Below are 15,002 nucleotides of genomic sequence, written 5' to 3' on the forward strand. Positions count from 1 at the left end.
TGGTTATTAATTTCCATATAGCTGCTGCTTGAGAATAGCTTGTTTTCACTTAGTCTCTGATTTGCTTATACTTGCCGAGACCCACTAAAGGTATAGCAACATTTCAGCTTATTCACATTTGTTGTTTCAATGGGGGTATAGTTTTAAGAGCCTAGCTTTTGAATCACCTAAACCTGTGCTAACCACCCCCAAAACACCAACAATGAAAAAACTGGCTCTTTGATTTTGGATACATTACTTAGCTTTTTTATCTGACCTTGAGTTTCCTGAAGACCATTTCATTTGTCTTATAGATTGATATAATGAATGGAAAATGTCTGATTCTTCATATACACAATGTATATTATTTCCTTCCTTCCTTGCTTCTGAATGTTACTTAATTTTAGGAATTTACACAGAATTGGTTAATGTTTTTATACATTGCTTAGGAATACCAGGTTGAACAGCAGATTTTCCAGGGATGAATGAGATGGTGAACTGGGGACTCTACAAGATTCAAGAGTGGGCCAGACTCAGGGAATTCTGTTCTTCAAATGGCAAACCAACTCTAGGGATCACCAGCCTGCTTGTAGTCAACACTGGGACCCTGGTACCAAACACATTACAGGGTACAATGAAAGCTCAACACAATACTTGTTGGTTGTCGGTTAACTTCAGGGTGCAGAAAACACTACCATACAGCATACAAGCAAAGAGTTCTTGAAATACATAATATGGAGATGACAAGGCTTAGAGATGAGAAAGAGAGGAAGTGGTGAAAAACTGGGCTCAAATCTTGTGAAGCCCAATAGTGGGTGACGCTGGTAACAGAAAAGGGCAAGCGATAGTTTTACAAATTAGTAGCTTGGTTTATGCTGTGTCTCACCACAATCAACCTTCAAGGATGCAATAAGATGAGCCTTGAAATTATATTATAGCATGAGGCAGAAATCTGAGTGAAGGGGTAGAATACACGAGTTTATGAGGAGAGATGCCAGAACACCGGAATTGCAAAATACCGATTTTAAAATGGAAATGAAGGTAAAGTTCCTTTTGTTCTGAGGTGGAGCTGGATGCAAACTCCCAAGCTGAGGGATCCTGGGAGTATACATTCTATTGGGACAGCCCTTTCCTTAGAGGCCTCAGTGACTTTTCAGACATTGCTGTGGTCTGAATATTTGTTTACCCCCAAATTCACATGCTAGAATCCTTACTTAAGCCCAGTGGAGTTAGGAGGTAAGGGCTTCAGGAGGTGATTACTTCACCAGAGTGAAGCTTTCAAGAATGGGGCAAATGCTCTGATAAAAGAGATTTCACAGAACTCTCTTGCCTCTTCCGCCCTGTGAGGACCCAGCAAGAGGGCTCGCCCCAGAGAATGCAACCATGCTGGTGCCTTGATCTTGGACTTCCTGCTTCCAGAACTGTGAGAAACACATTTTTGATGTTTATATGCTACCCAGTCTGTGGTATTTGTTACAGCAGCCCAAATGGACTAAGGCAGACATGATCTCACTTGGTCTCATCATAAGCTGCTAATCCAGTCTTCCTACTTCACAGCAAAACTGAAGAATGGGAAGAACAGTGCATGGAGGAACTATACACCCTACCTGCTTACTCCCAACTCATTCTGGGTGACACTAAAGTGGGAGCTAGGCTTTCTGCTTCTCAATCTACCAGAAATTTCTCTTTGTGGAATCTGGGGCAGTAAATGATCAAGCAAAGAAATGAAGTAAATTTTGCTTTGTAAAGATATAAAGCCTCACAAAAAGTACTGCACCATGCAGAAATGTACAGCACACTTAAAACTGTGAGAAGGGGGGACTGTCGGTGAAGGGTACGGTTAGAGCCAGAGGTAAAGTTGGAGAGAAAGTAGATTTTAACAGGTAATAAAATTGTCTGTAAAAACAAACCAAGTCTCTCAAAGGTCCTCAGCTTTCAAGAGGACGCAATGGACTCAGTATGCATCCTCTTCTGATGGCCACCTCGCTTTCTCCTTCCTTCTCCTGGTCCTTTACTGGCTTTAAGGGAAATTCCTCTCAACCACTCATGGCGGAGTGCTTGGGGATCGGAGTCTCTCCTGCCTCATGGAGGGATCCCAGATCTGTGGCATCTTGCCTGCAGGGTCTTGCGGCCCCTTAGTTGCTACACTGGTGCATTTAGAGAAACCCTGGCCCTGACATTCTTCTCATTCCATCTGCTCAGGCTGCCCCAGGGCCCTGTGGGGCTCACTCAGGGCCTTGGTAGCAGGCACCAGTCCTCCCTCTTTTGCTTATTAGTGGCTAGTTTGACACAGGTTTATGCATACCTTTCTCCCATGCCTCTGTTTCTGTCAGAGATGGCAATATTTATTTAAGAACCTATTCTTCAGTGGGGCCCGCACTAGCTTTCTTTGGGGGGTAGAGGGAACATCTGATTTTGGAAATGAATGAAAACCACAGTCCAAATATGACTCTCTGGCCAATGCAGAAAAGTGGGCTGGGCTCACAGCTGGTAAAAATGATTGCTCTTTCCTGGGTCAGACAAGTGAATCTGCCTCTTGAATTGGGCCTTTAATCATCTGCTAGGTGCTCTCCCTGATTCTCCACCTGCCTTGTGAGGGTCAGGACCCTGGTCCCTTTCCCAGAACAAGAAGATTCCTCGAACAGTGGGTCCATGCCTGAACAATTGGGACCCTCAGCCTCAGAAGGTCCCTTCCCATCTGTACGGGGCGTGGGAGCCCCTGGAGAACCCTAAGCTGGGTGGAGATGTAGGCCATGATGTTGTCAAGTTGTGGGAGAAAAGCTGTCTCCCAAAGGGAAACCAGATACTGGATCTTTAAGGAAAGAAGGTTCTAGACATGGATAGAGCTGACAGAGGAGATGGAGGGGCTGGGCTGCAGAGTCTTTGCATAGAAATGGGCCCTCTCTGAGTGCTGCCTGTGCTCCTGGCCCCTCTACCACATTCGGCTTTCATGCTGCCTGTTGTATGTGCAGTTAGATGCAGCCCCACCCTGTCCCTTTGGCCACAAGCCCAGTGTAGAGAAGGCAGCCAGTGATGACTTCCTCCTTCTTACCCACACCCTCTGGATGCCACCACATGCTGCTCACCTAAGCAGGGCAATAATCTTTCCCTAAGAACAACACAGGATGCAGACAAAACATTACTCTGGGGCCACTGGAAACCCTGGGATTCCCTATACTGGACAGGCACAATGAGAAAGAAGAAGAAGGCGGAAGAAGGTGGCCTTTGTGCTCAGTAAATCCAAGGCCAGCAAAAATGACTCTGAGGCTGAGACTTTAAAGATGCAGAGAGACTGGTCCTGGCTCAGGCACTCCACAGGACTGACCACTATGAGGGCCATTCAGGAGCCTCTTCCTCCTCATCGCATGCCAGTGAGACTGTGCCAGGCTGTGCCTGGTGCTGTGGTACGTGACCCTGGCAAAGGTCCTGAGCAACTCTGATTCTGCAGCGTCCCATTTGCCAGTCTCCCTTCCAGTCATGGCTCTTCCATTGCTTCCAGCCTAGGGAAGGGCAGCAGGGCCATCGATGGACTCCTTGAGACAACAGCCTGAAGATGTGTGTCAGCATCACCATGGCTGCCAACCTCACCCTTTTTCTGTCTCTCTGCTGTCCGAAAAGCAGCCAAGGTTCCATATCCTCTTTCCTCAAAGATAACAGGGGCTCCTCCAAAGCCCCCAAAGCTGAGAAAATAGGGTGTAAGCTGAATTGTAACTACCCCATTGTTAGCTGACACTATAAAGATGATGGCCAAATGCCCTATGTCCGAGGGCAGGTGGCAGGAGTCACAGGCCCGGACAATTTGGAAGTTTTGCTGTGAGACAGGCTGGAGCCTAGCAGTAGAGGCCAGTGGGCAGGGCAAGGGTGCCAGGTACAGTGGGTTCCCAGCTGGAGTAACCCAGCCTGGAGGCCCCTTTGGAGTGGCGTCAAAGCTACTGGGCAGCACGTCTCTGTCCAGCAACTGGGCTGTGCAAGGGCAGGCTCTGCACCCTGGGAAAGGATAGGGTAAGAACTGGGTAGGGGCTTAAGGCACACAGATTTGAGTTTCACTAAGGCACTAAAATGCTAATTAGGAACGCCAGTCAGAGGCCATTCAGCCACAGCAGCAAGACCAATTCCAGACCACATCTGCCAGCGCACTGTCTGCCTCCCCAGGACCTGCTCAGGATTGGGGTGGGAAAGGGTCTGCAAGGGGAGGACCTCAGCACTTGCAGCTGAAATTGTGGGGGACCCAGGGCTGACTGGGTATAAGGAACCGATCAGCATGGCACTGGCAAATGTAGCCCAGTATTGATCCGGAAAACCGATCAATGTGAGGCGGCATACAGGAGCCAGGTGTGCAGATCAGCTTTCCCATGGGGAATCAGACTTGCATTGTACCTAGGCTGCTTTGAGACTTGCTTTTGCTGAAAGTCCCTCACCCAAAGTTAAGCCTGCAGATGTTTAATGTATATCTCTGAAACAACTCCCTAAAGTCTGTGCTGAGATGTCCCAAGGACGAAATGTAACCAAATCAATCATTTTTATCATTCCCTCACATTTGCAACTTTTTTCTTCTTTTGTTATTTGTAAGAAGTAATCACTTAACTAAATCTAGAAATAATGAGAACTTTCTTTGATATAATGCAACTGGAAAGCAATATAAGCCTGTCCAGGCAAGGGTCGAGGTGCTCTCCCCTTGAGAGAGTGGCCTCCCTTTTCCTCCACAGGACTCAGTAGTCCATGTGAATTTGTTTACCACATCCACAACACACAGACTCCGGAGGGTCGGAGTCTGCCTCAGCTGGGAGAATTGCCCAACTCAGGAGAAAATCCACAATGGGGACTCCAGGGCAAGCAGCTGTCTCACCCTGTCAAGAGGTGATTACTGGCAGAAAATTACCAGCAGGAGAAAGAGTAGGGAGGTGAAATAAATCATTCAGCTTCACAAAGCCACAGCAGTCAGGCTGAAGAAGCCAGGACAGACAGAGGGCAGCAGACACTGGAAATGCCACAGGGAGGAAGCAGTGTCCAGACTTGTGCTGCCCTGTGTGGCAGCCGCTGGCCACATGTAGCTAGAAAAATATGAGTTAAATAAAGTAAATAAAATTTAAAGATCAATTCCTCAGCTGTACTAGCCATATTTCAAGTGCCCAATAGGCACAGGAGACTAGTAGCTATTTCATAGACAGTGCATATGGGACATTTTAATTACAGCAGAAAGTTCCATTAGATAGTGCTAGTCTAGAAGCCTCACTTCGTCCTTTATGTTTCAAATGCCTTTGGGCCCTAATTTGTCCTGCACCATGAAAGTGAGCCCCAAGATGTCAGCTGCTCTTATTCAAGAAAGCTGGGGCCACAGGGTTTTCACTTTGGTTTCATTCACATCTCTGGATTATTGACAGGCTTGGAGAAAGCTGAAAAGATAGACCAAGGCCTTGAAGACAGAGGGCTTCCAGGGTCAAATCCCCCTGAGGATATTACGGGAGGGGTGAGATTTGACCTGGGGTAAGGCCTTCCCCCTGGGGGAAGTACCTCCCTTGGGGAGGTACTGAGAGGTGGTGAGAACTGCATTCCTTGTGAGCAAGCAGCAGCCAAGGGGAATGAGATAAGTCTCAGAAATAGCAGTCCCTGCTTCTTCACCCCTCCACAACCCATGGACAAGCCTATGGGGAGTGAGGCATTGCACCTTCTATTTGGGTGAGTGCCTCCTTCCCTGGGCAGATGGATTTCTATTGAGACAAGAAGGCAGAGCCCTGTCCTCTGCTCCCCCTCCCTCAACCTTGCCCTGTGTCAACAGTAAATCACAGGCAATGAAGTTACATCACCACACCCCCAGTGCTGACACCTGTGCTGAGAGCGCAGTGTCTGTGACTTACACTGGTCTGGGACCAGATTCCTGCCTCTCCTGATGTCAGAGCTGCCCAGCTGGGTTGAAGCCTTGGGACCACCCACCTAGGGTCATCCTATTGGCCATTCAGGTCTTGTTGGGTGGCTCTGTTTTCTCCTGCCATCCTTACCTTGGGTAAGGCTCAACTTAGAGTTTTAATTGGGATTGTATTGTCTATGGATCAGTTTGAAAATAAATGCCATTTTTATAACACCAAGTTTTCCAGCTCATGAACATGACATATTTTCCCATTTGTTAGTTTTCTTTAATTCATCTTTCTGAAATTTTATAGATTTTCTGCAGAGATTTGAGGCTTTTTTGTTAGGTTTATTCTTAGGATTGGATATTTTTCAGCACCTATTGTAAAGTGAATCTTAAGAATATTTTCCCATCTTTTCCAATAAAATTCAGTTTATAATAGAAAGACAGCCCAGCTATTTAGTTACTTTCAAACCATTCTAACCAGAAGTTTTTCACACTGACTGACATAGTCCTGCACAATCAGGTAGAATGCAGGTGTTATCTGCTGATTTCCCAGGTGCTCCTTCTACTCTCAGGAAGAGATTTTCTCTGACTTGCTGTCAGGTATTCAAATTGTCCCTACAACATCTTCTTTCCCACTTTCCAGACTTTACTAGACTCAGATCCCTGAGGTTTCCATGGGGGACTGAATTGTTCTAAACTAGTTAATAACCCATAGTTTCCTATGTGTTTGGAATAGAGTGTGATTGTAAGAAGTGGGGCAGTTGAATCTGGGGCAGGGATTTACTTGAATAAATTAGTTTTCCATAGAATGGTGAGAACAGACAGAAATGACGAACTAGGGAACATTAAGCACCATGAAGACAATGAAAGAATGAAAGCAAGACTACAAACTGACCAACTGATGGACTGTCTTGCCAACCAATCACACAGATGAAAGGGACAGAGGCGAAAAGTCAAGTAGTGGCAACTTTAAACAACTTCTCCCTGGCTGTGACTGACATTACTCTATGATACTCTCACTGCCTAACCGTCCTTTTACAGCTAATGCTTACAAGTGCAAATCCATTACCCATCCATATCATACAGAAACCACCATACTAGTGAGCTAAAAGGTGCAGATGGAATTCCAATCAGTAAGGAGACAGGAAAGCTGTTCTGTACTTCAGGTCACTGCCAGAAGCCCTGGTTCTTGGGCCAAATCCAGCTAGACATTTCTACCAGAACTTCAAGGAGTGTCTGGTTTGTTTTTTTTTTTGCCCCAAATTTTTGCGGATGCTTTTCCTGGAGTCTAATCCTTAATGAAGAATATTGCTTAATAAGCTTTCAGGGATCCCTGCTCCCCCAGCACTGGGCAGCCCTCTCTGGTGAGTCAGTTCAGTGACCCATTTCCCTCTAACTGCCAGAACTCATTATAGAGGTATCCACAGAAAACACCCCTTTTCCCTTCTTTTCACATCATAAACTGGCCCTGGTCCTGGCAAGTGGAATGCAAATGGCCCCAGGATGGCTCTTTATTCTTTAGGAAAAGTCTCTTTTATTTTTCTCATATTTTCACAATAGATAACTAGGGATGGAGGAAACTAGGAGACACCACGACTGGCTAGCTACTGGGCAACTGGCTTGTACCTAGATGTGCAGGATTATTTAGGTGGAGTGGTTTTCAGGTGGAGGCCCTTATCAGGTGGCAGGGGTCAGTGTCATTTACTTCTTAGGGAAGGTTTGCTGAGTGCAGCTCTGTTCATGAGACATGGTTCAGGAGGTCCCCTATAGCGCTCTGCAGACTGCATTGGGCATCATCAGAAACACACCTGAGTCAACTGTGAAATGACTAAACATTGAAACATTGAAGCTTTGAAACATTTTAACCATATGTCTTACGAAACTAGATGAAAATGATGCCAGTTTCCCTAGCTAGAGGCTGCCATCCGACACTGAGCCTCAACTTGGCCATGTTTCTGCATTCCTGCCCCTACCTCGTCATGTTGCTGTGGGTGGTGAACCTGTCAATAGTCCTGGGCTGTGGGTGAGCAGATGTGCCATGGGCCCCACAGAACGTGGCCAGGGACATTCATGGTCTTCTATCAGTCAGGACAAAAACTTATGCCCCCAAATGGGACTAGGTGTAGAAGGGAAAGTGAAAAAGACTCTTATTGCTGCCCTGGAGGAGGAAGGAAAACACCACTCTTATCACCATATGACTTTCCTTAAGTGTCTTATTCTCAAAAATTAGCCAAAATCCCTAGGCATTCTTTGAGTGAGAGGAAGAAACAGCATTTTAAGAATATTTTGTCTTATCTTTGAAATACCCCAAAGCTTGTTTCCCTCTTTCTGAAAAGTACTCTGCAGAAAGATGCTAATCGGTTTGTATGGAAGTACATTGACATAAGGCAGAGGTGTTAGATTCTGTTCCAAGTTATGCCACTTAGTACTGGTGCAATTAATATTATATTTAATTGCTCTGAACTTCACTTCCTTCCTCCATAAAATTGGGGGTGCTAAGACCCATCTTATAAGGGTATTTTGAGGATTGTATACAATGAGGTATGTGTAGCACATGGTAGGATATCAAGAAATGTTAGTTGAGTATTAATTCAAAGAAGATGATGAATAGCTTGTCAATGATCATGTATTGAAGAGCCAACGAGCACTCACCCCCTGCCCCATTTTGTTTTGGGATAAGTAAAAGTTTGAATAAAAATGGAATCTATGGTCAGGGACTCCTCCTTTTTGCCTTCTTTGCTCTGTGTTGCATCTGGGGAAACTAATAAAGGTGGAGAAGAGAAGGTTCAGAAAGTCAGAGAGATTTTCCCAAGTCAGTAGTGGTACAATTCTCTCAGGACCAACTCTTTCCTTCTCATCGTTCTCCAACAGGTGTTGAGGCAGCCCAGGGGAGCTGTTGTGCTGCTATACACCCTCCCTCAGAAGTAGCTACCCTTGTAAATTGCAGGCCAGCAGATGCCAGTGATTCTGACCATCCACCGGGGTGGAAGATGGAAGGTGCTGCTCAGTTCAGCCTGCTCCTCCAGGATCCAGGAAAACGGCAGTAGAGCTAGTTGAGGAGGGCTCAAATAATCCAAAGTGATAGGAAATCCAGCCCTCCTTGCCCTGCCTCATTCATCCAAGGGTTCTACTCTTGTCTTTCAAACTTTTTTTGAGGAGCTACCTACAAGAAGCAGAGCACAGACATTTGCAGGTCACTTCCCTGTCTGTACTAAAACGTGCAAGGGAGCAACGACATGACCTCTGAGTGGAAACAGGAGCAAATGCAGCCCCAGCTGAGCTTTGTACAATGAGGTTGGTCTTTGTGGCTGATGAAATGGGAGGAGCGGGGAACAGAGGCTGGAGTGGATCTGGGGGTGCTGGGCCTGGAGAGGTTTGGTTTACCAGTCTGTGGGTGTAGTTTCTTCTAGATTATGTACTTGGGGATGGGGCTAGAGACAAAGTGAGAAGTGGGAGAAGAAACAGCATCATTTGCTTCCCTCTGGATGGAAAGGCTCAGCTCAGGGAGGAATTGGCTTCCTGTACTTCTCAGCCATGGTCCAGACCATGAGCTGAGATCCTATTTTAAAAGTTGTCCTGGTCCATTCTTGGCAAGTTTAGGAGTTGGAGCATTTATCTGTCATCAGAAAAAATACAGACCTCCATGGATTATTTCTGCCCCTCACTCTCCCTCTTTTGATGCTGGCCCTCCATCCCTCTGGCACCTGCACACCAGATACCACTTCTCAGAGGCCTACCTTGGGTTTAAAGGCAATGAGCTTCAGAATCATCTCCACAGTGAAGAGGCCAGTGAAGAGCATGTTGAGGATGTTCATGGCAATTTTAAACAGGCAGCTCTGACCATAGTGCTGAGAGGAGGGAAAAAACTGTGAAAACGAGGCAGGGACATCCTACTCCTCACCCCCCGCCCCCCTTCATCTCAACAGAGATCTTTTTTGAACTTCCAAGATCTTCCAAGTCCTGGAAGTCCATCCATATCTCTGTGGGCAAGCAAGCGGACTCAGGAACTCTTATAAGTTCTCCCTCTCTCTGCCATCTCTGAAAACTCAGGTCGGCAGATTCTATGTCCCGGCTTTGACTGATTATGACAACTTTGTGGAGAATCCTGGAACTCAAAGGGGCTCTTGGATGACTGACCTCCCTGAATCAACCTCCACACGTTATGCCTTGCTGACAGTGACGGGCACTTCGAGCTTACCCTCTGTTCTCCATTTCCTCCACTCTGTCCATTTTCTCAACCTAGGGGCCTATGGATTCTCTCCTGAGGTCCCAGAGAGGAGCTCATCCTCGAGAAAGCACACTTGTCTTTCTCCACTTGGGAGAAGAGAACAGATCTTCTGGTCTTTCAATCTTTGGCCACCAGGAAGGCGCAAATCAAAGAGGCCTGTGCAGCGCCTTTCCACTACGTTTCCTCCCACCCTACTCTCCCCATGCAGGTATCATGGCATCAGGGCCCAAGACTGACCTGCATGGCCAAGCAGATGGTGTTGAGCAGGATGAGGACGAACATCAGGTACTCAAAGTAGGTGGAGTTGACCACGTACCACACTTTGTACTGGTGTTGGTTCTTGGGTATGTATCTCCGCAGGGGCCGGGCCTTGAGGGCATATTCCACACACTGTCGCTGGGAGGGAGGCAGTAGGAGGGGGCGGGAATAGGAGAGAGTGTGGTTATTTACCTGGATAATGTGTGTGGGTGACAGAAGAGGGTGGGATTTTGATGAAACCATACACCTGGGGATAAATTTCTCTGGGAAAGAGATAATCTACTGCTATAGCTCATTTACAGGCTTCAGGTATTATTTGGACTTTTTTTTCCTGTTACTGCCTCGATAAGTAGAGACTCTCCTCTAGTTAATCTTGTTACTGAGCTTAGGTGAGGAGTACGGATCTCCTCTTTTTCTAAATCCATAATGCCTGGTATCCTAACACTAAGTTGACATCTTATTTCCTATGCCACAGATTCTCCTGGGGGCACTTCTCTCCTCAATTTTTCTTTCCTGCCCTAAATCAGTCTTCCTTATTTACCAGTGTCCACAGATCAGAAGACACAGGTTGTGGATAGGCAATGAGTTCTTGGGCTAACTAGATTCTTGGGGCTCCAGCAGAGAACCAGCTCATTTCTCAGCACTGTGCCCAGAGTTCTAAGTCAGGAACTCAGGAGTCACTCCACCCTCTTCTCCGATCCCAAGCTACCACATCCAGTCTCCAAACCTGATCCATTTCATTTCCTTCTATTCTCTCCATCTCTACTATCATTAACCTGGGAGTAGATGAGGATCTTATCATCTCTCATCTACACTTTCTAACTTGCTTCCTTCCTTCCTGTCTTTCTTCCAAACTGAAGTCCATACAGCAGCCAGAATAATGAGTGAAACCAAATCCAAGACGTTGACATCAGAATCTGTGAGGGATCCAGTTCTGACTAGGGTAGAGCTGAGCATCTGTGCCCTGCTCCTTCCCATCGGCAGACCAGAAGTTGCTCATAGACAGGGATTTACTTCCCCATAAACTCTTCTCATGGAGAAACCTAGCAGGGGACCTGACCCCAGTGACTACATGCTATTGTGCACTCCAACAGCTTCATTCCTCACCAGTGGAGTGGCCAGCTCTTGTTCACAAGCTAACAGCTCTTCCCTTGTCATGGAGCACTTGGGAATGTCATGCCATGGTTCTGGGCATTACCAAAGCATTCCTACTTAAGCCTCTTTCCCACTCCCACTTCATACACAGGCCTCATGGTTTTACTTGGCAAAACATTTAATAGTGGTTTTCTAATGCTGTGTTCTTCTCCACCTCCAAAACTCTCAAGCCCTCATTGTTCCAGTTTCTTTCCTCTCTACTAATGGTGCCAGCCCATATGGGCACTTTCTAATTCACCAGCTTCTAGATAAAGGATGAGGGTCCCCCCCCCCCCCAGGGTCTATCATAGTGTCTCCTTAAGGAGGCACTTAAGAAGTGTTTGTTGGCTGAATGAATGCAGTTGGCAGATCTGGGATTTGCATTTCTTTTGCTCAGGTTCCTCCAGAAGACTGGGAGCCTTCTTCTCATTGAGCAGACAGATGGCTGAAGTATGCACGTGGATCTACTCCTGACTACAGCCTCTCTTCTGGGTGGGTCTCAGGCTGTCAACTGCTGTCATTTCTCATGTACCCTGTTTCCCTCTCACCGCCTTGTTCCTCTCCTTCTGAGGGAGCTACCTGGTTCTTGTCCAGCTCACAGTTCTTGTACTCCTGCTCTCCCTGCTCTTGGAAGGTGACGATGACGAAACCCACAAAGATGTTCATCATGAAGAAGGCAATGATGATGATGTAGATGATGAAGAAGATGGAGATCTCCACGCGGTAGTTGTAGATAGGGCCCTTGTCTTCCGTGTGGGAGTCGATGGAGCGGTACAGCAGCCTGGGGGAGGAGACAGACCCCACAGAGGGACTGAAGAAGCAGCATCACCTCTGTGGAAATGCGGCACTGCTGCTCCTAGGGGTCCTTGGGCTCAGGGGTGCTAGAAACAGCTCTAAGAAGCTATAAGTCAGAAGGTCTGAGTTCAAATCCCAGCTGTGCCACTTACCTGCCTCATGACCTTGGACAAATCACATAACCTCTTTGAGCCTCAGATTTTTCATTTGTAAAATGGAGACAATAACTCCTGACTTTCCTACATGGCAAGATGACATATATGAAGGTGTTTTGAAACTGTCAAGAATTATTTTAATGTAACATGAGTCATGGACATTGATTTCAAATACTGGAAATATTGGTAAATATTGAAACAGCTTTGCAAACTGATAGACTCACAGGATGTTACAGTGAACATAAAATAAATCTATCAGAGATCTAATATCCATTTGGATAAAAATACTAGATAACCAATGACCCAGGTTTATTGAGATCACCTGTGATGGTCTGAATTTACACTAGATGGTGTATGTGTGTGCACCCATCTGGGCCTTGGCTCTGTGCCCACCATGTTTATTCCTCCTCATGCACAGAGGGACTGCCTCTGCTCCTTCTGTTTTTACCCAGCACAGTACTTGGTTATTCCCTAGGTATCAGCTATATTTTACCATATAATATTGGCAACTCTTATCTAAGATCCATGTGCTATTGTTGACTTACAAATATGTAGAATTTTCTGACTTTCAGATGATGACTTCACTGGAATACAAAAGTGGGGGGGACAGGTGTCTGTACAAAAACATGTAGAGCACCTGATGGACATGCTGCCTGGCACAGTGACACACTGTAAAGGGCACCCAGCTGGTGGTCTAGTCATGAAAATACTGCCTTGCAGAGAAACTTGGACCTAGGCTCGCCATCCCTTACTTGCTTCCCACCATAGACATAGGCACAGGTTTCTCTAAGGAGGCTAGTAAAACATACATCTCCACCATCTTCACATACATTGAGTGCATGTTAGGGGTGATAATCTTGAATCCTGTGGTGATCCAAGGGCCCACACTGGAAAAGCTCTCCCCACACCCACTCCTGGGTGACATGAGGGTGATGACAAGAGACCCCTATCATTCAGGCGCACTCTGAGGTTGGGAAGAGGTGCTAAAAAAGCTCATTTTTGGTTGGAGTTTATGAAATGTTGACATCTTCTATGGAAAGAAGAGTCTATGTTTCAGCAGTGATGACAGCCTACACACCCATACTCCTGGGGAGGAAGCTGGTAAGCAGGACCTCTGGGAAGGAGTGTGGGACAGGAATAAAACTCAGTGAATGTGTGTGAGGACAATATCTTGGCTTCTAATAACAGGGTGGATAGGCCTTCATTTGCATACTCACTCTGGCCACCCCTCAAAGGTGGAGACAGTGAAGAGAGCCATCATGGCTGCCAGAACATTGTCAAAGTCAAACTTGCTGTTCTCCCAGCTTCGGGGCTGGATGATGGGGTGGTCAACCTCTCCATCCTTGTATGTGATGTAGTTACCCCTGAGAAAGGAAGAGAAAGAGTTAATTCTGGGGGTCTCTCATCTCCTTTCACACTTGATCCACCAATGACTCTTGGCATGCTGGGTGGGATGGGACTACTTAGGCTTAAACCCTACGGTTCTAGCCATTGGGAGGAGCTTTAGTGGGTGAACCTGTTACAAGTTATGTCCATGGGACCAGATTATCCCTGGGTAAAAGTCCAACTGCCACTGCTATCAGAGAAAGAATGGGATGTCCCTCCTCTCATGCGAAGTAACCAACCCCCTGAGTTGACTCCATTGGCCCTGTTCGCCCACCAGCCTGCACTCACTTGCATTCTGCCTCTGTCTGCTTGGAGCTATCCGAACAGGTGTACAGCTTTCCCTGGAAGGCAAAAGAATAAAGGAATTGGAGATGTTCATTAGTCAATGAATCAATAAAAAATGTGCCAGGGCAGCACTCCCCAACCTTTTTAGCACCAGGGACCGGTTTCACAGAAGATAATTTTTCCACAGACTAGGGCTGGAGGGGATGACTTTACAGCCTGCCACCAGATGCAGCTTCATTGCCACTTGCCACTCACCGATAGGGCTTTGATGTGAGTCTGCCAGCACCTGATTTATTACGGCGTCTGTGCAGTCACACCTCCCTGCTCATGATGATCTGTATGTGCAGCCGCTCCCCAGGGCTGGCATCACCGCCTCCGCTCCTCCTCAGCTCATCAGGCATTAGATTCTCCTGAGGAGTGAGCAACCTAGATCCCTCACATGCGCAGTTCACAGTAGGGCTCGTGCTCCTGAGAATCTAATGCCCCCGCTGATCTGACAGGACGTGGAGCTCAGGTGGTAATGCAAGAGATGGGAAGCAGCTGTAAATACAGATGACGCTTCCCTTACTCACCTGCCAGCTGCTCACCTCCTGCTGTGAGGCCTGGTTCCTAAAAGGCCATGGCCCAGGGGTTGGGGACCCTTGTGCTAGAAAGTAGGGACAAAAAGTACAAGGAGAGCAGCATACAGGTTGGGAAAACTGAGTCACATACATAAAGATGTCAGAGCCACAGGAACCATTTGAATCCAGCCAAGGAACATCCACTCCATGAGCGCTGACCTCTCGAGGAAAAGAGCAGTGGAGCTGGGCTTGAAGCGACAAACTGGGTGGGAGGAAATCAGTGGAAGTTTGTTGCGTGGGTGGGATAGGGCAGGGGGAAGAATGCTTCCAATGGGAGAATAACAGAAATAAAAGGATTAAGGTAGAAAGGA

The 15,002-nt window shown here is 46.8% G+C and overlaps 1 protein-coding gene across 14 annotated transcripts in view; it reads right to left on the reverse strand.

Annotated features, from left to right (window-relative positions):
- CACNA1C (calcium voltage-gated channel subunit alpha1 C) overlaps positions 1-15,002 on the reverse strand; it is a 664,664-nt gene that overhangs the window by 81,460 nt on the left and 568,202 nt on the right. For all 14 annotated transcript variants that reach the window (XM_037064774.1, XM_037064760.1, XM_037064762.1 and 11 more), the window contains 5 exons: positions 14,075-14,127; positions 13,618-13,764; positions 12,030-12,231; positions 10,296-10,454; positions 9,568-9,678 (listed from right to left, as the gene is read on the reverse strand). In XM_037064774.1, coding sequence (XP_036920669.1) covers positions 9,568-9,678; positions 10,296-10,454; positions 12,030-12,231; positions 13,618-13,764; positions 14,075-14,127 — 672 coding nt within the window. The remainder of the gene's footprint in view (positions 1-9,567; positions 9,679-10,295; positions 10,455-12,029; positions 12,232-13,617; positions 13,765-14,074; positions 14,128-15,002) is intronic.

The sequence above is a fragment of the Sturnira hondurensis genome, unplaced genomic scaffold (assembly GCF_014824575.4).
Source record: "Sturnira hondurensis isolate 20B ecotype Veracruz unplaced genomic scaffold, ASM1482457v3 Scaffold0015509, whole genome shotgun sequence".
In the NCBI taxonomy this organism is placed as follows: Eukaryota; Metazoa; Chordata; class Mammalia; order Chiroptera; family Phyllostomidae; genus Sturnira; species Sturnira hondurensis.